The 27,052-nt window shown below is 36.9% G+C and overlaps 1 protein-coding gene across 2 annotated transcripts in view; it reads left to right on the top strand.

The window, feature by feature from the left end:
* LOC149221930 (glucose-1-phosphate adenylyltransferase small subunit, chloroplastic/amyloplastic-like) overlaps window positions 1-27,052 on the top strand; it is a 232,799-nt gene that overhangs the window by 17,845 nt on the left and 187,902 nt on the right. For both annotated transcript variants that reach the window (XM_089385271.1, XM_089385270.1), the window contains exon 2: window positions 25,181-25,477. In XM_089385271.1, the coding sequence (XP_089241397.1) occupies window positions 25,181-25,477 (297 nt within the window). The remainder of the gene's footprint in view (window positions 1-25,180; window positions 25,478-27,052) is intronic.

Raw genomic sequence — 27,052 nt, forward strand, 5'->3', positions numbered from 1 at the left:
ATCCCTATATTGATTTTAATATCTAGAATTTGGGAAATTGTAAAGGATTTGGGGCTTATATGGAGGGGAATATATAGAATAGAACATAATCCAACAAGGAAGAAGAGACAATTTAGTAGGATTCATTCCAAATAATGAATTAGTTAATTAACGTATAGGAATGTAGCAAGAATGAAGCTCTTAATGGGCATGGTATTTTTTAATTTCTGAATGAAATCATGGTTTTTAGGTTTATCCTTTGGTTAGGTCAGTATATAAGGTAATATTCATGCCAGATAAAATGTAACAATTATAGAGTCTAAAGTAGGTAAGCATTAGGATATAACTTTTTCGAAACTCTTTTTGGAGAAATAAAGGATAGAACTACGGTATTTTTTGCATTATTAAGGTTGGACCATAGCACTATTTGATACAAATATAAGTCACCTTTTTTATTTAAATGAGATACAAAATTATTGGAAAAAATTATAATATTGTCTAAGCTTTAAACCAATAGATTTTTTCTAAAAGTATAATTAAGGTAAAGATTTATCTACATAATTTTGTTTTTATGATTATAAACTGAAATCTAATTATTTATATATTTCTATTACAATGTGTGATATCTACACACATTGACAAGTTAGAATATTGTTTAGATGGAGCAGGTTATGTTGTCCTAACTCTCAATGGTATAATCATCATCCTTCTTCTCTATGTTGATGATTGTGCTTATGGCAAGAAGTCCTTGTGATCTCAACAAGAAAATAAGAATACTTAAAGATTTCTTTGTTAGTATAGGTATGTGATCTAGGAGGATCGAGGATGGCCTAAAATTCAAAGTCCCCAAAGTTTTATGGAATAGCGACAAGTCGAAGAGCTCAACGAGACGATTCCAACACAACTTGAATCGCATTGATTTGAGTCTATATGGGAAAGTTATCGAACTTTGAAGTTTTGCGACAAGTAGTAAAAAAGGAGGACAAAGTGACATGTGGGAACCTCTCAGGGTGACTCGTGCCAAGTTGTATGGATGACACTTGGCAGTGATTTAAGGTAATGTGGCGATGATTGAATAGCGACATGTGGCAATGCCAGTCTCAACACGTGGTTGATGTATGGATGACACTTGGCAGTGATTTAAGGCAATGTGGCGATGACTGAATAGCAACATGTGGCAGTGCCAATCTCAACATATGGTTGATGACTAAGCATGTATGTGGCAGATAAATAAACCAATATAGTGGTGCCACATGACGCAATCATAGAGTGCAACGTGGCACCCTAAACACGAAAATATATGTTTGGTTCAACCAACTGGCACAAACAGGATTCAAACATGATACCTCCAAACAAGTGACCAACGAATCCACTAATGAGCCACGCCATGAGTGCTTGAATAGATAAGAGACATATATATTTAAGGTTGGTTGTATGTTTACTGTTAAAGGGGAGACTACGGACCAAGACCTTTGATAACCCGCCGACAACCCTGCTCACATTGGTGGAAATATACATTGGTTATGGTGACGTCGAGCATGGAATATATGTTGGTTACTGTAATGTTCTACCATATGGTTACAACGTATAACTACCAACGAAATCCGACAAGTGCACCACGTGGTGGAGGAATGTTTTATTAACAACATATGGTTTGGGAAGATATGTAATATTAATACGTGTCCTGGGTTTTAACATATATAGCATATGAACCAACGGATGTGCACGTGGACTATATAAAATGCGGCAGGGTACGTTATTGGACCGTCACGTATATTATTGTAATTATGTTAATATAATCGTGCCCCATAATAAAAATGTTAATTGTGTCATATGTATAAGATACAATGCCGCTGAGAGTTCAACCATAGGATATGGTTGTTATAACACATGTCGTTGGGTTTTAATATATGACACTTTTATTATATGTTGTTACAAGAGGGCTGCAACCTCCACAGATTCGACCTCGAGGCTGCCCAAGCTTTGTGGCTATGATATTATGGCCTAATGCTTGTTTTTAAGGCCTTTTTTATACGGTGTATAATGTGTAAAACATAGTTTCATCTCTTTTGAAGTGCAGCAAAATGAGAGATAGGTCACCGTTCATTGTGGAACTACAAAAGAGATTATAGAGTTATAGTGTGAAGTGAAAAGTCACACTCCCTACCATTTTGTAGTGTGTTTATTATTGTTTTTGTCATAAATTATAGAGTTTTTTTTTTTTTTTCGAGAATTTAAAAAACAATTTTGTTGTGAGAGGTTTTTATAGTATTTTTATAAAGTTGTAGACTAGAGAGCAAGCTTTGAGATTGGGGAATTGATGTAATTGGAGTTATTTTACATCATAATTGAAGAGGCCACTCCATTGGAAGCGGACCCAGAGACGTAACTCACACTAGGTGAACTTCGTTATCAATCTCGTTTGTGTTCTTTTATGTTATCTGTAGTTGTTTATTTATGTTATTGTATTTTTAATAAGCTTTTTGTCAAGATTGGTATTTCACATTCTATTTAAACCTGATAAATCATTGGCTAGCAATAAAAGATCCTAATCAAGTTTGGTTTCAGAGCTAGGTTGAGCTAGAATGATTTTGGTTTTTTGAGTGTGAATGATTACCAAGTCTAAGCTTAAGAAGGGAGAAGGTGAAATTGAAGCTTATAATCCTAAAATTGGTTCGAGGAGCTTCACCCAAAGAGGAGAGATGGCTTCACCAAGACGAGATAATCCTTTTAAATCTGAATTAGATTTTCTCAAGGTATTTTCTATGTTGCAGTCAAAGGTGGAACAACATTATAAAGAGAAAGAGCTTCGGAAAGGAGAAGGCACTAGTTAAGGACAAAATGAGGGTCATCGAACCTCTCTTCCTTTGTATTCTCCTCCTCCTTTCAAACCTCCAACTCCTCATTATTCACCTCCTTCTTCTCTGGCTCTGCCACCATCTCCTCATAAGAAGATTGCTTCCAAGAATCAATTGTTGAAGTTGGATGTTAAGTTCGACTTGCCACTCTATAAGGGTGGGATTAATACAAAAGGATTGGATAATTGGATTTGACAAATATAGGTTTATTGTCGTATTCAGTAGATTGAAGAAGATGAGGTAAATATACAATTGGCCTCTCTTTCGTTTGAATGTAAAACATTGGTTTGGTGGGAAAGTAAACTTTGAGAATGTAGAAAAAGGAATGGTAAACTCCTTTCTTCATGGTCAAAATTCACTAATGCATTAAATAATCAACTTTAACTATTATCTTATACTCAGAAAGCAATTATGGAATGGAAAAATTTGAGACAAGGAAAAGGAAAAATCATGCAAAGTTTTACTGAATAATTTAGGAAGAAAGCATTGGCTTTGAATATTCCATTAGATTCTCCAGAGATGCTTTTGAAATATGTTGGTGCATTACATAGTTATCTTCACCATACTCTTATTTTATTTAATCCCACTAATTTGGATGAAGTATGTGTCCAAGCTACTCATCTTGAGTCCAGGGGAAAGAGTGTGCAGAATTATTTCGCAAAGAAGCAACCATCCAAGTTCGTTGAAGGAAAATCTAAAGGAAAGAGGAAAAGCAAGAAAGTTGCGACAGTGAAGAAAGAAGAGGAAAAGACGACATGCTCTCATTGTAAGAAGGAAGGGCATGACAATGCTCATTATTGGAAGCTGCATCCTAAACAAAGGCCTAAGAGGTTTGGAGGTAAAGGAAAGAAAAATATTGTTGTGATAGAACAACAAAATTTGGGATCTGATTCAGGGGATAAAACTCAGGTCACAGCTATTGGAGTACAAGGTAAAGCATCTACTCATGCTAGTTCTAGTTCTTCTATTCCATCTCCTAGTGTTGAAAGCAAAAGAAGCGAGATTTTTCATGTAAGGGTGATTATTAAGCATATGAAAGTAGATACTCTTTTTGATATTGGTTCCCAAGTTAATTTGATATTTGAGGCAATTGTCAAGAAGTTGGGATTAGAAATGAAACCTCACAAGAAACCTTATCCTCTCGGTTGGGTTTGTGATAATGCAAAGTTGCAAGTGACAAAGCAATGTAAACTTAAATTTGATATCACTTCGAAATTTATTAACGAGGTTGAATTAGATGTGGTTCCTCTTGATATTTGCATAATTTTTTTGGGAAGCCCTTATTTGTATGACAGGAAATTTGTATTCTTCAAGCAGGAGAAAAATATCACCTCACTAAAGATGGGGTTGAGTATATTGTAAGAGCGCACAACATGAAGACTAATTTATCACTTGTTAGTGCAAGGCAAATGAAGAGGCTCATTAATGCTAGCAAGAATTTTGTACTTCTAGTTGTGAAAGCAAAAGATATTGGACAATCTGATGCTTTTAAGGGTTGTGATCCATCTCATAAGGATGAATTGGTTAAACTTATTTCTAACTATAATGAGATTTTTCAGGAACCTAAAGGATTACCTCCTAAGAGGGAGATACAACATGAAATTCAGCTACAAGAAGGTGCCCCTCTTCCTAATATTGGAATGTATAGGATGTTCGTGATTGAAAGTGCAGAGATTAAGAAGTAAGTTCAAGAGTTGCTTGAGAAGGGAGTCATTATATCGAGTACCTCTCCATATGGATTACGTATTGTAATGGTACCAAAGAAGGATGGTACGTGGAGAATGTGTATTGAATTTCATGCGTTAAATAAGATCATGGTAAAGAATTGATACCCTCTTCCTCATATCGATGATTTGTTAGATCAGTTGAAAGATGCAGTTTACTTTACTAAGATAGACTTGTGAAGTGGTTATCGTCAATTCAAATTACAGAAGGTGATGTTTGGAAAACCGTTTTCAAAATAAAGCAAGGTTTGTTTGAATGGTTAGTGATTCCTTTTGGGCTTTGCAACGCCCTAACAAATTTTATGCATGTGATGAATGATGTTTTTCGACCATTCATTGATGAATTTGTGATTGTCTATCTAGATGATATTTTGGTGTTTAGCAGAACTTCAGATGAACATGTCAAGCATGTTAGTGTGAAATAGGTCTTTCAGTGGGAAGGTAAGAAACAAAAATCATTTGACACATTGAAAGAAAAGATCAACATTACACCAGTGTTAGCATTTCCAAACTTGCAATAGTGGTTTGAGATAGAGACAAATGTGCAACATACGTACAACCAAGCATTGCATTCATCTACACAAAGATATCCATTTGAAATTTATTTTGGGTATCTATCGAAGTCTCCATTGGATTTGGTTTTTGGGAAGGATGTTGATTTTGATGGACAGAGAAATGAAGATAAAGCCCCAAAATTCATAAGAAAGATCCAAATGGCGCATCAAGCAATGCAAGAATAGTTGGAGAAGATCCAAGCCCAGTATAAGGCTAAGCATGATAAACACAAGATGGATCATCATTTCCAAGTTGGTAATCAATTTTGGTTCACCTATCTTTGTTGGTTAACAGGGGAAAGCAAAAATATCAATCCAATCTAATATGGCCCATTTACTATTTTTGAGAAGATTGGCAATAATGCTTTCCAGTTAGATATACCACTGTATATGCAAATTTATTCAGTTGTGAATGTGTAAAATTTGAAAATGTATGAGTCGTCGATAACCATGTATCAGGATGAGAGTGTTTAATTTCCTTCCATTGATGATTTTGTTCCTGAGTATCTCAATATGTTGTAGGAAGATGTCATTCTAGAGAAGACAACAAGGACTTCATTTTGAGGAGATGTGGAATATCTTCGAGTGGGTCTTAAGGGAATGAATCCAAGCAAGGCATGATGGATCAAGATAGGTAAAGTGAAGGAAAAATACCCTCACTGGTTTGCTGAGTAGTTTACCTTTTGGTGGTCCAAAAGCTTCTTAGTGGGAAGGATCAATCCAAGAGGATCCATAATGGACTAAAATTCGGAGGCCCAAAGTTTGATGGAAATAATGCCAACTCGAAGAGCTCAATGTGAAAATTCCAACACAACTTGAATCGTGTCAATATGATTCTGTATGAGAAAGTTATCGCACTTTGAAGTTTTGCGACAACAAGTATAAAAGGAGGATAAAGTGACATGCGGCAACCTCTCAGGGTGACGTGTGGTAGGCCATATGGATGACACTTGGAAATGATTGAAGGTGATATCGCAACGACCAAATAGTAACACATGGCAGTACCGGTCTCAACACATGGCATTATGTGGTTGATGACTGGGCATGTATGTGGTAGACAAGTGGACCTATCTATTGGTTCCAAGTGGCCCAACCAGAGGACGCCACATGGCACCTGAACACCAAAATATGGGTTTGGTTCAACCAACTAGCACTAAGGGTATTCAAACGCGAGACCATCGAGCAAGTGACCAACAACTCAACCAATGAGCCACACCATGACCCTTTGACTGGATAAGTGGCATATATATATATATATATATATATATATATATATATATATATATATATATATATATATATATATATATATACATATATATACATATATATATACTATATATACATACATACATACATATATACATACATACATACATATGACATGCGGCAGCCTCTCAGGGTGACGTGTGGTAGGCCATATGGATGACACTTGGAAATGATTGAAGGTGATATCGCAGCGACCAAATAGTAACACATGGCAGTACCGGTCTCAACACATGGCATTATGTGGTTGATGACTGGGCATGTATGTGGTAGACAAGTGGACCAATTTATTGGTTCCAAGTGGCCCAACCAGAGGACACCACATGGCACCTGAACACCAAAATATGGGTTTGGTTCAACCAACTAGCACTAAGGGGATTCAAACGCGAGACCATCGAGCAAGTGACCAACAACTCAACCAATGAGCCACACCATGACCCTTTGACTGGATAAGTGGCATATATATATATATATATATATATATATATATATATATATATAAGTTTGGTTGTATTTGTGTTGTCAAAATGGGGAGGCCATGGGCCACGACCTTCGACAACCAGCTGAATGCCCCACTCGCATTGGTGGAAATATACATTGGTAATGTTGATGTCGGTGATGGAATATATGTTGGTTATTGTAATTTTATACCATATGGTTACATTTTATAGTTGTGTTATGCAACCAACTCACAAAATAGAAGAAGAGATAGATCAACGACTTCAAAATTAGCCACTTCGAGGGGGAAACCTCCTTTACATTACACAAATGAATAATTCTCAGATGATTCAAATGATAAAACCTCCTTTCTATATATAGGAGTCTAAGGGATCATAACATAATTAGAGCTGACATAACAATAATAATGTAAGGACACAAGCATAACAATAGTGGGCTTCTATAGGGCACAATAATAGCAATATGGGAACTACATATGCACAATAATAACAATAAGGGGGTTACATTGACAATAACAATGAGGGAATACACCAGTATTATAAGGACTTAACATGCCCCTCTCCTTCCAAAAAGTGTTGTCCTCAACACTTGAGTAGTCTTGGATGCTTCTCTATAAAATTCTCATCCTCCCATGTGGAATCTTCTGCGGGTAAGTTCTTCCACTTGATAAGATACTTTGAAATTGATCGATTTCGTAGCTATCATGTTCTTGTTTCCATGACTGCTTCAGGTTCTAATATGATTTTTCCTTCCTCGTCAAGTTCTGGAAATATTGTTTGAACTGGGAGCTTGTCACCTATAACCTTCTTTAAGCATGAAACATCGAAAACTAGGTGCACTCGGGAAGATGAAGGAAGCTCCAATTTGTATGCCACAGTACCAATCTTGTGCAACACATTGTAAGGACCATAATACTTTGGTGATCATTTATTATCCTTCTTAGCTTGCTTGAGGGACATTTGTTTGTATGGTTGTAGCCATAAAAATACCTAGTCGCCTACATCAAAACTTATTTCGTTGTGATGTTGATTTGCCTATTGTTTCATTCTATTCTGCGCCAAAGTGAGGTTATCCATTAAGAGTTGGAGAAATTGTTGTTGATGCTCGATGTGATCTTCCACTACTTTAACCTTAGAATTAATGTCCAAGACTTGTTGGAGATCTGGAGAAATAAATGATTTCGATGGTTGAACCTCTAATGAACATAATCATGCAATTACACCTTGTTGTTCTTTCTTTAGAAGCTTTGTCATGCCATTAGAGTTGATTATCTTTCTTGATTTCCCTATGATACCCCTTAATTCAACTTTTTTTCCTTCCCAAAAAAAATTCAAGAAAAGTTCTTGAAAATTAAAAGCTATCGTACCCAAAGATTGTAACCATTGGACTCCTAGTACAACATCAGAATAACCATTGGATTGGAAAGCATTGGACTATTCAATACATATTCTCCCATGGATATCTTGATATTATGGAATTTTCCAGAGAAATTTATGGTTCCTCCATTTGCAACCATTACTTGACACTCTGGTACTGAATATAGGAAGCAGTTCAATTCCTTGGCTATCTTACAATGAATAAAATTATGGATATTACTTAAATCAATCAACACTATTACATTTTTCTTCTTGATATATCCTTCTATATTGAGAGTTTGAGTGGTAATTCTCGCCAATGCATTAAAAGATATGGTCGGATTCATTTCTTTTTTCTCTGGAGTTGGTTTCTACTGTATATCCTCTTCTTTTGACGTTTCTTGTTCCTTTTCTTCTTCCTCTTCACAATCTATGTAAATTAATTTCTTTTGAGCACACTTATGACCTTTAGTGTATTTTCTATCACAACTCTAAAAAAACCCTATTGTTCTTTTTTCTTCCAATTGTTGTGGTGTCAACCTTGTAGGTTGTGGAAGGCTAGGGGCAGCAACACTTCCATATTTATAGTTGTGAGTGGTAGGTTTTCTTGTTGCCATAATTTTTCTTTCAATTTTTTTTGCCAACTTGAATGCCTTCTCCAATGAATCAAGTTCCCAAAGGTGAACCTCATGTTGGATGTTATCCTTTAAAGTCCCTATGAAGACATCAATCCTATGTTCCTCTGGAATATCATTTACCCTTATATTCAGTCTTTGGAAGTCCTCAATGTGCTCCACCATTGAACCCTTTTGTTTAATATTTATCAATTGGCTAAAGAAGGTGTTGATCTTTGTATCCTCATAATGTGTTATCATTTCCTCTGTAAAAATTGGCCAAGTGATAAGTGGTTTACAAGAGCAAAGTCATCGATACCATCCAAAATGATTAGGTTCTAAATATAAAGTTGCAATAAGTACCTTTTGTGTGTTTTTCACATTATTGAGATCAAAATATTGCTCCATCTTTAGTATGCATGTTATGGGATCATTGCCATCAAACTTCCTCTTATCAATCTTTGGAATATGGCGGGTCTTCAATCCAACATTAGAGTCTATGAAATCATGATTAACATTTCCATTGTTCTCATCATGAGTTTCCTCTACTATCTTTTCACCATTAGGAAGCATTTCTTGTAGAAACTTTGTCAAACCTTCCTTCAAACTTTCCATGTCTTTCTTCAAATATTCAATGTTGTCTTTCAGTTTTTCTTTTATACAATTGGTGTCATTCTTCAAACCATCCATCTTAGCTCATGTTACTTTTTGTGAAAGCGAAATTTATTGCACTTGGTCTCGTAATTTTAATATATCATGTCTCATTTCTTCATCTTCTTCATGTGTCATAGTAGAGCTTTCAGGTTGCTTACTAGGTGTTTTCATTTTCTTTTTTCGGGGGATAAATTAATGATAATTGTGCTTCACTATTCCCTTTGAATCACTTCACACTAATTTTTCAAACAAAAAGTATGTAATTTATAAAAAAACTACACACCTTCTTTTTCACTTTGTAGGAGATCGATATTGAATCTGTTGTATCTCTTTAATTTCGGATCTCCAAAGTCTGAAATTTCATCTGGTGGTATCCCTATGAGTCTTCTTTCCAACCCCACAAGTTAGACCAAGATTGGATTCTTCAAGAAATCGTTATGCCAAATCTCCCACGATGACCTACTTATGGACGGGTTCAGTGGAGAGAAGTTGTACTAGATGCCACGCCTCACTGTTTCAACCTTCGGCCCTGAAATTGCTACACAGAAAACTATAGTTCATGCACTTTCAACCACTTTTTTATAGAATTCAAATCTGATTCTTGAAATGAAAGTTATGACTATTTTACCTAGGTCACTTGTTTGAGACAGAATTCTGGAGCCCGAAAAAACCCTAACTTCCTCAGAGCATATCTCTGAAAATATAGCGAACCAAGATCTGAAATTTTTACATGAATTTCTCTGAGATTTCGGCTCCATGTGGTAAAAATTTCAGCTTCTAAAGCCTCGTAGAAAAAAAAGTTATAGCGAAAATTCCAAGATGACATGTTTGAAGAAGCGAAACCCTAGAATCCAAAGCTCTAATACCAAATGTTATGCAACCAGCTCACAAAATAGAAGAAGGGATAGATCAATTACTTCAAAATTAGCCTCTTCGAGGGGGCAACCTCCTTTACATTACATAGATTAAAAACTCGTCTATGATTCAAATGAAAAAACCTCCTTTCTATATATAGGAGTCTAAGGGATCACAATATAATCAGAACCAACATAATAATAATAATGTAAGGACACAACAATAACAATAGTGGGCTTCTATGAGGCACAATAATAACAATATGGGGACTACATGGGCACAACAATAACAAAAAGGGGCTACACTAACAATAACAATGATGGAATACACTAGTATTATAGGGACCTTACAAGCCACCAACGAAATCTAACAAGTGCAAGACATGGTGGATGAATGTTTTATTAACGACATATGGTTTGGGAAAATATGTTATATTAATATATGTCGAGGGTTTTATTATATGCTATGATATATATAGCATATGAACTAATGGATATGCATCGATGTATATGCACGTGGACTGTATAAAATGCGGCCAGGATATGTTATTGGACCGTACAATATATTATAGTTTGCAGTTATGTTAACATAATCGCACCCCATAACAAAAATGTTATTTGTGTCATATGGTTATGATATAAAACCATCGAGAGATCAACCATAGGATATGGTTTTTATAACATATGTCATCGGGTTTTAATATATGCAATTCTTATTATATGTTGTTGCAACAAGGCCAACCTCCCCAGGTTTGACCCAATGCTATGAGCCCTCAAAGCCTATATATGTAAAACACATTTCCATTGCACTCAAGTTGTGTGGCTATGATATTATGGCCTAACACTTGTCTTTTAAGGCCTTTTTAATATTATGTATAGTGTGTAAAACACAGTTTCAACCCTTTTGAAGTGCAACAAAAGGAAAGATAGGTCAAAAAGGGTTTGTAAAGGTCAATGTGCAACTACAAAATATAGTATAGAGTAATAGTGTGAAGTGAAAGGTCAAGCCCTACCACTTTGTAGCATTTTTATCATTATTCTTATGATAAATCATAGAGTTTTCCCCCTTTTGGAGAATTTTAAAAGGAGAGTTTTTGCGAGGGGTTCTTAGAGTCTTTTTGTAAGGCTATAGACTAGAGAGCAAGCTTTGAGATTGGGGGATTGATGTAATTGAAGTTATTTTACATCATAATTGAAGAGGCCACTCCATTGGAAGCGTACCCAAAGATGTAGCGCACATTGAGCGAACTCTATTATCAATCTCTTTGTGTTTTTTCATGTTATCAGCAGTTGTTTATTTATTTTCATATTTTTAATAATATTTTGGTCAAGCTTGGTATTTCACATTCTATTTAAGACGGATAAATCATAATCTCGCGCCAAAGATCCTGATCATTACACTGTTAACACTAACAAATGGAAGGGTATGATAATTAAATCTAAAAAGATCATTTATGATACATTCTTTTATCGAAATAATAGCTTGGAGGAAGTGCCTTCGTACTAATATCTTAGAATCAATATCCATCGCAAGCTCAACTAGAATTATAACATTGAGAAAAGGATAAATGGAGGGTGGAAAGCTTATTGTAGAATTGAAAACTATTGCAAACCCATGGAATTTTGACTATGGGATAAGAAAATATCCCTACTCTTGTATCCTCCTGATAGAAGTGATTCTATTTCTATGTTTGTGACTAGGGATTAATTCTCATCATTGCCTCTCCTAAAGTATAGCTTTATTTAATCTGAAAAATGATAATGTGCTTTGGATTTTGAGCTTCATCCCACTTTGAAGGTTTAGTGCATTGTTGTTTATGGTAAGCTTAGATATGCAACCCAATTCCCCTAACTACCTCGGTGTTCTTACTTCATGATTTTAATATATTCCTTATGTTTTTTTACTATGTTGGCATGGAGTCCCATAAGTTTCACGCATTCAAACCTATTGGGGAAGATTTTGATTTTCTTGTCATATAGGAAAAAAAGGCTTGTCAAGAAGGATTTAAATCTAGGTGGGGAATATGTTAGTAAAATATAATAAAATTCATTTGCTTAATTTGGAAACCCCTTTGGCTTATGAAAACATATGGCATATTCAAATCAAGCCTTGGTAGGCAAGTTTATTGGCCATTAGTCAATCCTAGCTCAGTTGACTACTGGGTCTAAGAAAACTAGGTCTCTAAGGTGAAAGGAAATTATTGGGTTCTTGCTTGTAGAAGATGTTTCTTCATCTTCTTTTTTGAGTTCAAGTAGGACAAGTTTCTTCATCTTCATTTTCTAGTTCAAGTAGGACAAAGATATCATCTTTAGATATGTTCCTTCATGGATTTGAGAGGAATATTCTTTCAAAATGGTCTTTAGACTTTAATCCTAATTAATATATAGCATCTACCCCTATGAATATGCCAGTAAAATCCTTCACTTAATTTGAAAATCCATTTGTCTAGTGAAAATGTTGTGGCATCTTGAGATTAGGCCTTGGTGTGCAAGTTTATTGGTTGCTTCTTAAGCCCTAACTCAATTGATCATTAAGTTTAAGAAAACTTGGTCTTTAAGATGAAAAAAAGGTATTAGAATTATGCATGCAAAGAAAACTTATTTATCTTCCTTTTTAAATTTAAGTAAGACAGAGATATCATTCTTAGAATTGGTTTTTATATCATGGATTTTGGAAAAATACCCTTATCAAAATAATTTTTAAGCTTTAATCCTAATAAAAAAACATCATCTACCATAATTTAGATTCACTTACCTTTTCCTTCATTAATTTTATGATTGACAAAAAACATCATCTACCGTGATTTAGATTCACTCACCCTTCCTTTCATCTACCATGATTTAGATTCACTTACCCTTTCCTTCATTGATTTTATGAACTATTAAACAACCTGGAAATTTTATTTTTTCCTCTTGGACATTTAAGATGTTGTATACAAGTAATTTTTATAATTAAATACGAGTGTTATATAAAAACTTTACTTCTATTTACTTATACTCAGCCCTATTTTGTGAATGTTAATATCACGATCGATTTCATTTTAACGTAATGTAATCATTTACTTTTCAAAAGTACAAGATGTGAAGGTTGAACGAGGGAGGGGGACATGCAATTAAATTGTATGAGAGGAAGGGAAGAAGAGAAGTCCGGAGCAAGGAAGGAACTTATTCAAAGAAATTGAATGTCACATGATAATCACGTCAACATCATTATCATTATTTTAAAATGTGCCCACAAAAACACATAAACTATGAAGGAATAATCGAATTTGTGCCTCGGGAATCAGACAGTGACCCTGGCCTACGAGCATCCTTTACAGGCTGAAAGTAGAGATCATATTCCTCTTCTACCTGGAAAGCAAATCATATGATTTGCTTACGCAAACAATGAACAATATCATATCGAAGATAGCCAGCATTATTCCAAAAAAAAACATATAACAACTAACTGTGAAAAACAAGAACGAAATACATGAATTTTTTCGCCATCGAATTTCGAAACTCTCACCGTATGCTGCAAAGATAACGACGGTAGCCTGTCCATCTCCCAGGCGAGGCGAGCCTCTGGGAATCTAAAATTTTACGACCTCTGTCCAACAAATTGGCAACGAAGGAGCATGCATGCGCGCCACTCAGGATTCCATTCTTTGGGGTTTGGGCTTTCCTTCAAATCTCTCGTTTCTCCCGTCACATCAAAGTCGTTTTTTATAATTATCATAATACCGTATTCCTTTCGGCCACCAGTCATTCCACTTTTTATTTGGAGCTGGGCTAGGTTAAGCTAAGCCAGGCAGAGCTGAACTGGTTGGGTTGAATCCGATCAGATATGACAGCTATGAAAACAGTACTGCCAAGACCGGAAAAAGCTTTTCCACCGATTACTCTCCATATACCTAATGAACAACACTCGCAAATCCTTTGGTGGGTGACTTTCAGCGCCGCCTTTTTCGGAGGTATTCCTAGGGTTTGGTTGGTCTGGACAAAAAGTTGAAGATGCCCATCAACTATCATATACCTGCGGAAGCTAAGTTCAATATTCTATTATGCTGAATTATTCATTGCCTCCAGAGGCACATTTTACATTCATACCATGCTCAATCTGGAGTTGAGAAGTGTATTTAAAATAAATTATATATATATATATATATATTAATTAATAAGAAAACCACACAGCTCTTAAAGTCAATTATAAAATTCTAATGTCTACTTTATTTAATCAAGCTGACAGGATTTTATAATATCCAATAATTTCAAATCTTTAAAAATTATATTGGAACCTAATTCTGGATGGAAGAATTTCAAATCTTTAAAAATTAAAAATGGAAAAATTTCAAATCTTTAAAAATTAAAAATGATGGTATAGATGGTGGTGATTCAATAAGCGGCAAATATTCTATCCTTCGTCTGAGGCACAATCCGAGGGTTTGATCAGAGTTTTCGGTTAGCAAAATTTGTATGTCGCATGCCACTGAAACTCAAAATTATATTGTGTGAGAAAGTTTGTGGTTGGAATCAAACATGGGATGCATGAGTAGGCTGCTGTACTACGTACAACACCATATCGAAAGTAATCTGTGAAACTCAAAATTATATTTTGTGAGGAAGTTTGTGGTTGGAATCAAACATGGCATGCATGAGTAGGCTGCTGTACTACGTACAACACCATATTGAAAGTAATCTGTTAAACTCAAAATTATATTTTGTGAGAAAGTTTGTGGTTGGAATCAAACATGGCATGCATGAGGAGGCTGCTGTCCTACGTACAACACCATATTGAAAGTAATCAGTTGGCAGGGTATTCACAATGAAATACGATCGGATTGCAGTTAGCTTATTCTTATGCAAATTCTGATGGCCTCCCACTGCATTGGAATCGCTGGAAGGAACGACTCGGGCTCGTGAGTAGGGTAACGGTAACCATCATATTGGTTATATATAATTTTAAAGATGGTTATATAATTAATTTGAAAACGGTTATATATAATATTCATATATTTGAGCTATATATCTTTAACAGACTTGGAACACTAAATTATTTAAAAATATAAATAACTTTACCACACCTTGTTCTTATTCCTGCTCCCTGGGCTTCTTCCTCTGGGTTTGGAAGGTTCTGTCCCAAATATCCTTCCGAGTCGGTTGCATGTTTACACATAGCATGGGGTGGGTTTATGATATTAGGGTGATGGGTGTCAACAATAAAATTTCAGTTAATAATAATAATTTTATAAAATTATGTGTAAAGTTAATTTTTCCATAGGAAAAATTTTAATTTTATTAATGAAAATAAAATTACATGTGGAAGCTTACCATGCCAAATCCATCAAAACCCATAAAGCTTACTATCCAATTTCAACTAGCCCAACAGAACCTAAAAAGTGTGAATTCTCTGGTTTACTGGCTCTGCGTCCCACAAGAGAGCTACTGCTGAAAATGAGCTGAAAACCTCCCACCAACAGCTGAGAAATTACAAGTGAGTAGCCTCTGCCAATATACAAATTTCCCAACAGAAAATGCAAGCTTTACCGGCTTCCCAAGCTCCCACGAATTAGTTGTGTCTCCAACTTTGCGCAGACCCTAGAAATGCACAACTACGCCTTCAGAGTTTTCTCCAATTCTGGCCTACAAACTCCCGTGAACCTTGAGCAAAATTCCACAAGAGAAATCCCTCAAATTTCCGGGACAATACCTTCTCTGTAACCCCTTCTCCCAAGGAGCGTGAAATTTTCTCCTGCACCTAGTTTGCTCAGAAAATGGGACAAATTTCCAGCAATCGCCTCTGGAACAACACTAGAAATACGTAGATGGGCTCCCATAGAGTGCCACTCAAAGTCCACTGAAGATGGAGGTGAGATTTCTGCCATTAACCTCTTGTGCTCAACAACACAATGTAGACTTGGCTCAGTAGCTCAAGCGTACGAGGTTCAATTCACAAATTGGCAAAATGTCCCAAAATGGAGCTCCCTCCCTTTATTTATGCTTGCTGCCTTCTCTGACCTTGTGGGTCCCTCCTACTCGACCTCCTTCCTTCCTTTTCTCTCCAACTCGATTTTCTCCTCAAGGGGTTCAAATTTCTTTTTCAGGTGGCCCCCACCATCCACTACTCATCAAATTTCCCCATCTCCCTAATGCTTGTGAAGTCCCTTTGTCTCACAAAATTAATTTGATGCCTCTTCACCCATTCTCTTAAGTCTTGTGCACAAAATTTGTCCAATACTCAAAATTGCAAAAATGTAGGATTGCCTCGGTAAAATTTAATTAGGGCGAACATTACAACTTCCTTTTGCAAATTTTGTATTAATTGCCATCCAAATTAGGGCTGTTGTAGGATGCACATTTGCAACTTGGTTTGTCCCCAAATCCTTGTTAAAAGAGCCCTTTATTAGGCTTATTTGATCTCATATCCCAATCCAGGTATACAAGCATTGATCCTCCCCTGTCAACCACTCAAAATGCATAATAAAATTTAAAGTAATTATTCTGTTTGACAATCTGAAAACTTATAGCAGAAATTATTTTATTTCAGATTTTTCCTCAAGTCTAATGAACCCTCATTTCAATACCTTAAATTAGACTTAAATTTTCTGCATGTAAGTTCACAATTTCCAATACTTTATTTCACACTGTATTTGCTAATTAGCCTAAGAATTATTTATCGTCCTATACTCTTTAATTGGGCTAAATAGTCATAAGCTTAAATCTGAAATTTCAATTGCTAAAGTCAACTCTTAAACCAGATTTCCCTAAGTTCCTTGTTCACCATTTAAACATTATACATAGTTGGACTTAGGTTGCCTTAGGGATTCCCCCTTGACCTAGAGGGGAGTTATGGACTCATTTAGAAGAGGCACTCCACCTTCTTGTGTGATGTTGCTTAACTAATCCATTATTTTATTATTGTTTGACTTGGCAAATATTGTATTTTATCAAAGATGAATTTCTCTCTATATAAAGAGGAGCTTCTCTTCATTTCATGAGGAAATTGGAGATGAAACCCAATATCGAAGGGCTATAAGAGAGAGGTGGTCGAAAGTGACAATTAAGATTACTCTTGAGCTTCAACCAAACCTTGGAAAGAAGGGACAAAGCACTCTCGTGGAGACGAGTACCCTCCCAAAAAACCAAAGATGGAGTAGGTTCATCTGTCTAAGTATTGACGCAGCCAATCACCTTCTATAACTTCCTAGAAGTATGGCCACTAAGTTCACATCAAATCACATGCACCACCAGGGGGGTCATGATCGTGGGTAGTATATTGTGTGGGCAGGACACCTGAGCCCCCGACTCAGCTCCGATATCACCAAAGGATCGCCCATACATAGAATACCCATCAAAATGCAATTGAAGGCAGGCTAGCTTCTCTCACACTCTGATGTTGCCTCGCACTTAACTCCCTTGTTAGAGGAGCAATCCTAGTTGATGTGAGTGCAACAGGATTTTCTCTCTTTAATGACCTATTTTGGGTTTTCCAGTCTTGAGGACTTGACTTACACAACCTAACCCCAGACTCTAGCCTAAACTAATATGTGTATATCCTGAAAAATAGTTACTGATCAATTTTATTATGAGATTGATTTTGTTGAAAATGCAACAAGAAAATCCTAATTTAATTTTGTCCTTGAAATAAATTAGGAATAAAATTGTAATTCCACATCACAAGACAACTTGTACGAGTTAACCAAGTTAATTTGACTTAGTTGGCTCAGTTAATTCGAGTTGAGGGTCTAACTTGAGTCATGTAGAGTGTCTTCTACTTTATAGGATCCATGGTTGAGTTTATTTTGAGTTGTAATTAATTAATTCAGTTTAACTAAGTTAAAGTCAGTTAAACTAGTTCCAACTAATGGAGGAACTAGTAGGAGGTCAGACAGTGGGGTATATGTCCCCTTTTGAATATACATCAATGTCTTTTTGCAAGGAAAGCAACAAATTGGTAGGTACCAATAACTTTCTTGCATGGAAGAAGAGGACTGATCTACTTCTCAAGGAGAATGAACTTCTAGAACTTGACCTTTGACAGGTCCTTCTTCTTACTTTGTTCTCCCTGTCCTTGACTGGGATCCTTAGATGCTAGGGCCACATTCTCCTCCTCCTTCACCATCTTCTGTCCGCTGCTACTGCTCCCATTGATGGAGCTCTTCAACAAAGCTCATCTCAACTCCTCCTGCTGTAAATCGGCCCACATTCTGTCCCATCCTGGTAGCGTACCTCTGCCCAATATACTTTGGACAAAGACCTGGTAATCCTATGAGACACTCTTGAGTGCCAATCGTATTAGCTGTGAAGGTTGAGGCGCTCCCCAACAATGGAAAGATGATCCCGAACCTCCTAAACCCTGGTGAGGAAGGGATCTATGCCTTCCCCCTTCTGCATCCTGATGCATCTCAGCTTCTCCTCTAGAAACATCTTCTACTACTTGGAAGTACCCTGATATAGTGTGGAAAGAGCATCCCACATCTCTTTGGTTGTTCCCTTGGCCGCTATATGTGAGACTATATGGTCCGGGACTCCATCTAGGATCAGTCGATTCGCCTGCACCATCTCCTTCCTATATTCCTTGAGTTGGTCTGCATGAGGAACTGCCACTACATTATCAATGTAGGTTTTCATGCCATATTCATCTAGAAGGAAGGACATCCTAGCCTTCCAGATGACATAGTTGGAAGGTCCATTAAAGTTATCCTGATCTTTAAGCTCAGTTGTGGCCATCCCTGAAACTGTCGAAAATTCCCTCTTTCCCTGTGCTCGAAAGTTGCTCTGTTATTTGCACTTCCTTCTGGAATGTGTGACTTTGCTAGCTGCTACTACCAATCAACAACTAGAAATTCGAACTTCTGAGACTCTAAGTTCCCTCAAGAAAAATTTCCGTATGTTGTGTGTGCTTCTCTCTTCCACCCGACGTGGATTTTGCTTCTATAGCCTGCAACAAAACCCTCTACATCCAACCAGGAATCTGCTCAGCGAAAATCGAAGCTACAATTGCTCCCTATGACTGTTGGAATCACTCTCCTGGGCAAATCAAATTTTTTGCACCCTTGCCACTGAAAATCAAATTGCTAGCCTAGTAATTCGACCTACCTATATAAGCACTGCGTTGCCTCAAGAATTTTGACCTACTTCTCTCTCTGAGCAGCAAAATTCTTTCTCCACTTCTGAGCTTCTTGGCTGATCACTCACGCTTTCATTACCATGTGAAAATTCCTACAACTGGAATCTTATTGCAACAACTCGTATTATTTCTTCTAACTAATAAATTAATTATTCATTTTATTGCTATGACAACATTGAAATAAACACACTGCAACCTTCACAAATAAAATTGCGGAAAATAAATAGCGTTGGAACTGAGAAAATACTAGCACACACATAAAAATGACATCATTATTTTTGGACAAATGTCCCCAGAAAAACCCAACTTGGGAAAATTGGTGCAGTAGTGAGGGTTTTTATTATTATGCAGCAGTGAAAATCTGAGTACAATCTATGGATGCCCAATTGGAAATCCAAACAATAAGAAAATCTAGGCAAAATTATTTTAAGGGAATTACCCTTCTTCCACAAGCAATCCCAGCACAACTTCCTTAAGAAAAATCGGCCTCCTAGACCCTTTGCGTCAACCTCTACACTGCTTTGCGCAGACCCTATGACGTCAAGCCTCCAACCTGCCTCTGATGAAGTTGTTATGCCAGTCTCTACTGAGGAAATCGCCTCTCCGACACTCTGGACCCTCTGCTCAACCTCTGGAATTAAGAATGAATTTCTCTCCAGCAAATTGAACTGCCTTTCTGAAGCAACTGCGCAGTCCTCTGCGTTGCCTCATTAGGAATAACTCGACCCTCTTGCTGTTGCCTCTCCGGATCTGGAAAACTTTCTTTGGATCATTGTCCCTGCTCCTCACTATCACTGTTGCCTCACTGAAGCTCAAACTCTCTGGCAATTGACTACTGCTACTCTAGAAAATCGAATTCTCCAAGTGACTCTTGTGTATTCTCCATCACCACATCGATCCCTTCTTATATCTTCTTGTTGGGACTCCAACGACCAAGATTAAATCTTAATCGATGGCTCAGATCATTTTTGGATCGATCCGTGTGAGTTTCTAGAGAATTCTCACCTTGACTTAATTAATTCTTATTAATTAACCATATTCCCTAAGTTTAGACTTGGGAAATATTTAAAAACTGGTTAATAATCTAATTAAGCCATCTCTAGGTGGAATTTCCAGAAACGATTTATGGGTTTTGGAGATGTCATGTACTCTAGCATCTCCACCAAATTTTGTGGCTAGAACACATCCGATGCTACAAAAACTAACATAAAATGCGAAATAAAATAACGCTGGAAACTAAGAAAATCTAGCACACACACATAAATTTTACCCAGTTATTTTTGGACAATTGTCCACGAAAAAAGCCCAATGTTGGAAAATCAGTACAACAATGAGCATTTTTATTATTATGTAGCAGTGAAATTCTGAGTACAATTTGGATGCTAAAAACTGGCAATCCACATCAAGAAAATATGGCAAAGATATTCCCTAAGCAACCCCGCGGGAAGGTAGTATTCCCTGGTGGTATGTCTGCATAGCATGCCCAGCTTGTATGGTGGGATCAAACCCCTGCCTGCACTCGCGCATTCCTACACTCTTGTACCTGCACTCGTGCATTCCTGGACTTGCACGTTCATGCACTCGCATTCCTGCACTTGTGTCCTTGCACTCGCGTTCTTACACTCGGGTTCCTGCACTGGGAATAACTCAACCTCTTGTTGTTGCCTCTTTGGATCTGGAAATCTTCCTCTAGATCATTGTCCTTGCCCCTCACTAACATTGTGTCCCTCTCTAGCTCGAACCCTACTATTGCTAGCTCGATCTACACAAGGAACTGTTGCTCAAGTGTCACATCTCCATCACCACATTGATCCCTTCTTATATCTTCTTGTTGGGACTCCAACGACCACGATTAAATCTTAATCGATGGATCAAATCAATTTTGGATTGATCCGTGTGAGTTTCTAGAGAATTCTAACCTTGAATTAATTAATTATGATTAATTAACTAGTTTTCCTAAGTTTAGACTTAGGAAACATTGAAAAATAGGTTAATAATCTAATTAAGCCATCTCTAGGTGGAATTTCCAGAAACAATTTCTGGTTTATGGAGATCTCATTTATTCTAGCCTCTCCACCAAGTTTCGTGACTAGAACACATCTAATGCTACAAAAACTAACACACACATGCAAAAACATCAGTTTACGCCCAAAATAATCAGCATAAGCTGAGCCATTTTATTATTGATGAAGAATGGAGTACAAGGAGGATTAGAGGAACCTAGGTTTGCTACAACAAGCGAGACAAAATATAAGTGGAAATAGTGAAGCCCACGCGCTAAGTGAGCTCGTTTCCATACACTACACTGGTCCAAAAATTTCTCACTGTTGCTATTGTAGGTGATCTGCTCTTTCTACCCTCTATTCAGCTCCAAAATTCTGAAATTTTAGCTATGAGCTCCGCATGCCAAGTCCATCAAACCCCATAAAGCTTACTACCCAATTCCAACTAGCCCAACAGAGCCTAAAAAGTGTGAACTTTCTGGTTTACTGGCTCTGTGTCCCACAAGAGATCTACTGCTGAAAATGAGCTAAAAACCTCCCACCAACAGCTGAGAAATTACAAGTAAGTAGCCTCTGCTAATATACAAATTTCCCAATAGAAAATGCGAGCTTTACCGGCTTCCCAACCTCCCACGAATTAGTTGTGTCTCCAACTTTGCGCAAACCCTAGAAATGCACAACTACGCCTTCAGAGTTTTCTCCAATTCTGGCCTACAAACTCCCGTGAACCTTGAGCAAAATTCCACAAGAGAAATCCCTCAAACTTTCGGGACAATACCTTCTCTGTAACCCCTTCTCCCAAGGCGTGTGAAATTTTCGCCTGCACCTAGTTTGCTCAAAAAATGGAACAAATTTCCAGCAATCACCTCTGGAACAACACTAGAAATACGTAGATGGGCTCCCATAGAGTGCCACTCAAAGTCCACTGAAGATGGAGGTGAGATTTCTGCCCATAAACCTCTTGTGCTCAACAACACAATGTAGACTTGGCTCAGTAGCTCAAGCGTACAAGGTTCAATTCACAAATTGGCAAAAAGTCCCAAAATGGAGCTCCCTTCCTTTATTTATACTTGCTGCCTTCTCTCACCTTGTGGGTCCCTCCTACTCGACCTCCTTCCTTCCTCTTCTCTCCAACTTGATTTTCTCCTCAAGGGGTTCAAATTTCTTTTTCAGGTGGCCCCCACCATCCACTACTCATCAAATTTCCCCATCTCCCTAATGCTTGTGAAGTCCCTTTGTCTCACAAAATTAATTTGATGCCTCTTCACCCATTTTCTTAAGTCTTGTACACAAAATTTGTCCACTACTCAAAATTGCAAAAATGTGGGATTGCCTCGGTAAAATTTAATTAGGGCGAACATTACAACTTCCTTTTGCAAATTTTGTATTAATTGCCATCCAAATTAGGGCTGTTGTAGGATGCACATTTGCAACTTGGTTTGTCCCCAAATCCTTGTTAAAAGAGCGCTTTATTAGGCTTATTTGATCTCATATCCCAATCCAGGTATAAAAGCATCGATCCTCCCCTGTCAACCACTCAAAATGCATTATAAAATTTCAAGTAATTATTCTGTTTGACAATCTGAAAACTTATAGCAGAAATTATTTTATTTCAGATTGTTCCTCAAGTCTAATGAACCCTCATTTCAATACCTTAAATTAGACTTAAATTCTCTGCATGTAAGTTCACAATTTCGAATACTTTATTTCACACTATATTTGCTAATTAGCCTAAGAATTATTTATCGTCCTATACTCTTTAATTGGGCTAAATAGTCATAAGCTTAAATCTGAAATTTCAATTGCTAAAGTCAACTCTTAAACCAGATTTCCCTAAGTTCCTTGTTCACCATTTAAACATTATACATAGTTGGACTTAGGTTGCCTTAGGGATTCCCCCCTTGACCTAGAGGGGAGTTATGGACTCATTTAGAAGAGGCACTCCACCTTCTTGTGCGATGTTGCTTAACTAATCCATTATTTTATTATTGTTTGACTTGGCAACTATTGTATTTTATCAAAGATGAATTTCTCTCTATATAAAGAGGAGCTTCTCTTCATTTCATGAGGAAATTGGCAATTGGAGGATTGTGGAGTGAGAGTAGTGATTGAAGACTGAAGCTTGGAGATGAGGTGTTGGGCTCCCTTGTGTATCAAATTTGAAAAAAATGAAGAAATGAAGTATTGCTGTTTTAAGGTATGGTTTTCTATGATATTCATTTGTTGTAAATCTTTTGTAGAAACTTCTTGCTTTCATTCTTGCATAAAGGCCTAGTTATGTGAACACTACTCATCTCGCAATAAGCAGACTGAGGAGACTTTCCCTCTTCTTTTATTCACTGTTTTATTTCTACTTTGTTTCCTTTCTCCTGCCATATCTAGTTGTTGATAGGTCATAGGATAATAATTCAACTAATAAAATGACCCCTTTATCTTAATTTGATGCGTGTCAAAGTGAGTCATCCAAGATTTATTTCCATGTCATAATTTTCAGCAAGCACCTGAAGGTTCAATGTATGAAACAAGTTCACTTTTCTTTAAGTACAAGCTAATTGATGAGGGTTTTGAACTAGATATTTTATCTATGTCAGTGGAAGGGGTCAAATTAGCCTTTCTACCTCATAGCCTACATCAAAATAGTTGTTGGTGATAAATCAATCTATTCATTTTGGAATGTTTCATGACTCCATTAGCTCTTAGATTGATAGGCACTCGTCCCCCATCATTTCATCCCCTTGTTTCTCTTCTTTCTTTCTCATACCTCTTTTCCATTTCCACTTCACTTCCACATACTACAACCACTTGGTTTTATCAAGGCTTACTCTTCATTTTTCACCTTGAGCCTCCATCCCATAGCCTTGATAATCCTGTTCTTAGAGAAGCCCACCTTGAGTTGGAGAAGCACCAACTAAAAGAGAGATGAAAAGCTATGCAGGTGAGAGTGGATAGGCTTCTTAAGTTGCACAAACTATCCCTTTGATGCTTGGGACCCTTTACACCATTTGGTGGTGATCAATTTTATTGGAACAGTTAGCACTATTACAGTCTGCACCAAGGCATGGTGTCAGTGTTATTGGTTCAGAAGGTTCCCTCACTTGTGATTACCCAGATGACAGCATAAGTTAGAGAGCATTTGGGCAAGTTATGCCATTTAAGAAAAAGGGTAAAAGGATCTTGAATTGGGCCTTTTTGGTTCACTGGCAAGGAATTATATCTCAGTGAGAAAATGGAATCTGAAGATAACTTCTAATGGCTCCATAAAACACACGGTTTCTGCGAATTGGGACTTAATTGTGAAAATGAGGATGGAAGAAAAGGAAAGGTACACTGCATATTGCTTACAAACTGGCAGCACAGTTTCATTGAACAAAATCTCTGGTTCAGGAAAAAGGTGTCCACAATAGAAGTGCTACATTTCTGAGAGAATCTATTTCCACTTCTTGAGATGGAAGATATTTCAATCAATTTTTTGGTTAACTTCTCAATATTGAAAACTCAAATATCCTAGAAATCCTTGAAATAAAATGGGTAGAATGCTCTTATGATTCCTAGGGTACCATTGTTTTCCTAAAATTATAACACTTAGATAGTTGGCTGTTTTTTAATCTGCAATATTTTCAAATTATATATCAACCATGGATTGTATCAATGATGTCAATGCTTGTCAATGCACTTTCTTGTGTCTTAATGTAAGTGGGTTCTCATGGGTAATATTCTATAGATAACATGATGGCTGTGTTTAAAATGACAGAGTGTACTTGGCATCATCCTGGGAGGGGGTGCAGGAACTCGCTTATATCCATTGACAATGAAGAGAGCGAAACCTGCTGTTCCTTTAGCTGCCAATTACAGATTGATTGACATTCCTGTTAGTAACTGCATCAATAGTGACATTACAAAGGTCTATGTTCTCACACAGTTTAACTCTACCTCTCTCAACCGGCATATTTCACAGTCTTATCCAGGCAATATGGGTAGCTACAAGAATGTGGGCTTTGTGGAGATACTAGCAGCTCAGCAGAGCCCTGAAAATCCAAATTGGTTCCAGGTAATGTTGAGTTTGAAATTCATAACTTAAAGTCTTTTTAGTTGTTGATAATATTGGACATGGGACAGATACCTTAGATGCCTAGTTTACTTGTATATTTATGCAGCAGTAATAACTAACATTTTATATGGCAATATGACACTATCTGCAATTCTCTACTCAACAAGCGAAGTTCTACATCTAGGTAACAGATTTATAACCTGTGGAGATAAAGAAAAAGTCAATAGTAACTCAGTGCCATAACATATAATAATACATATATTTCACTGTATGCATAGCTGATGTCAAAATTTCAAATAAACATTTTTCAGAACAATGTCTCAGTTATACCAGAGATTTCACAATAGTTGGTCATCTTTCTTTTGTTTACAGGTGTACCCAAGTCTGAGTTTGCTTTCATAAAACCAGTCCTAGCTTGAAAACTCGCTATGGGGATTGTCTCTATAAATCAGCCAGGTTCCTAGGTAGTAATTAGCATAATTGATTATTAATAATTGGGAATCATCAATCATGGATTTGTTTTCTTCTTTTTGTAAGACTTACGGCATTCAATACCTTAGCCAGCTCCCTCTGGAAGTCTAAGCACGGTTGTCCAAAATCTAAATCAGTCACTCCACTACAAGCTGATACAACTTTAAACTATGTGCCGTTACTACCTAGTATATACCACCTTATAGCAAGAATATTTACTAATCTAATGAATGCCTCATATCCACTGCACACCGTTTAAGACATCCTTTGTCTACCAATCCATATTAAGTTGGATGGTACAAATTTGAGCTTTTGAATCCTTTCTGGCAATGCCTACCTGCTACTAATAGTTATAATTAATGGACGCGATGGGAAACAGAGTCTAGGATGAAATATGTGTTGGCTTATTTAGTTATTGAGCCCTTTCCAGAAATGCCTACCTAATACTAATAGCTGTAATTCAAAACGTTAATGGATGTGACAGGAAACAGAGGCTAGGAAGAAAAATGGGTTCGACTTATTTATCCTTCTTTACGTCTGATAGTACAAGCGAAAATTTGCATTAACATAAAAAGGAAACAAAAATGGAAGGGTATAGAATGATCTCCCCTATCCTCTTCCCGAAAGGTACTATGGCAGAAATAAACTCAGAATATGCTACTGTTTGTGACTCTTTGCCATCCTTAATCAGGAGGTAACTTTTCACAGACAATTACATACATAACTCCTCTCATCAAAAGAAAAAAGATTGGAATGAATTGACCTCATCAAAAAGGACATTTGCATCCAAGTATCCAGATTGGAAATAAGGCTGTGATCCAGAGGTAGTCCCTAATGCCAGAAAAGTGAGACAAAACCAGACCCTAAGTCACAAAATAGAGTTGCACACCAATGAAGCTGTCCCTGAACCAACACTGCATCTCAATCATGTACAAGCTGCTAGCAAAATCTGGCAAACTTACACTCCCATAGAATATTCTTCAAAGTCTCTGAGCAGCTGCCAACATGATGGGATTTAGAGGGAAGCCCCTGATAAACAACTAACCATACCAAGACGTGGAGTTTGTAGCTTGATCAGAGTGATCAAAACATTGTGCAACCAGC

The sequence above is a fragment of the Pinus tabuliformis genome, chromosome Q (genome assembly GCF_031772625.1).
Source record: "Pinus tabuliformis cultivar Carrire ecotype Pingquan chromosome Q, CPIR1, whole genome shotgun sequence".
NCBI classification, from domain to species: domain Eukaryota; kingdom Viridiplantae; phylum Streptophyta; class Pinopsida; order Pinales; family Pinaceae; genus Pinus; species Pinus tabuliformis.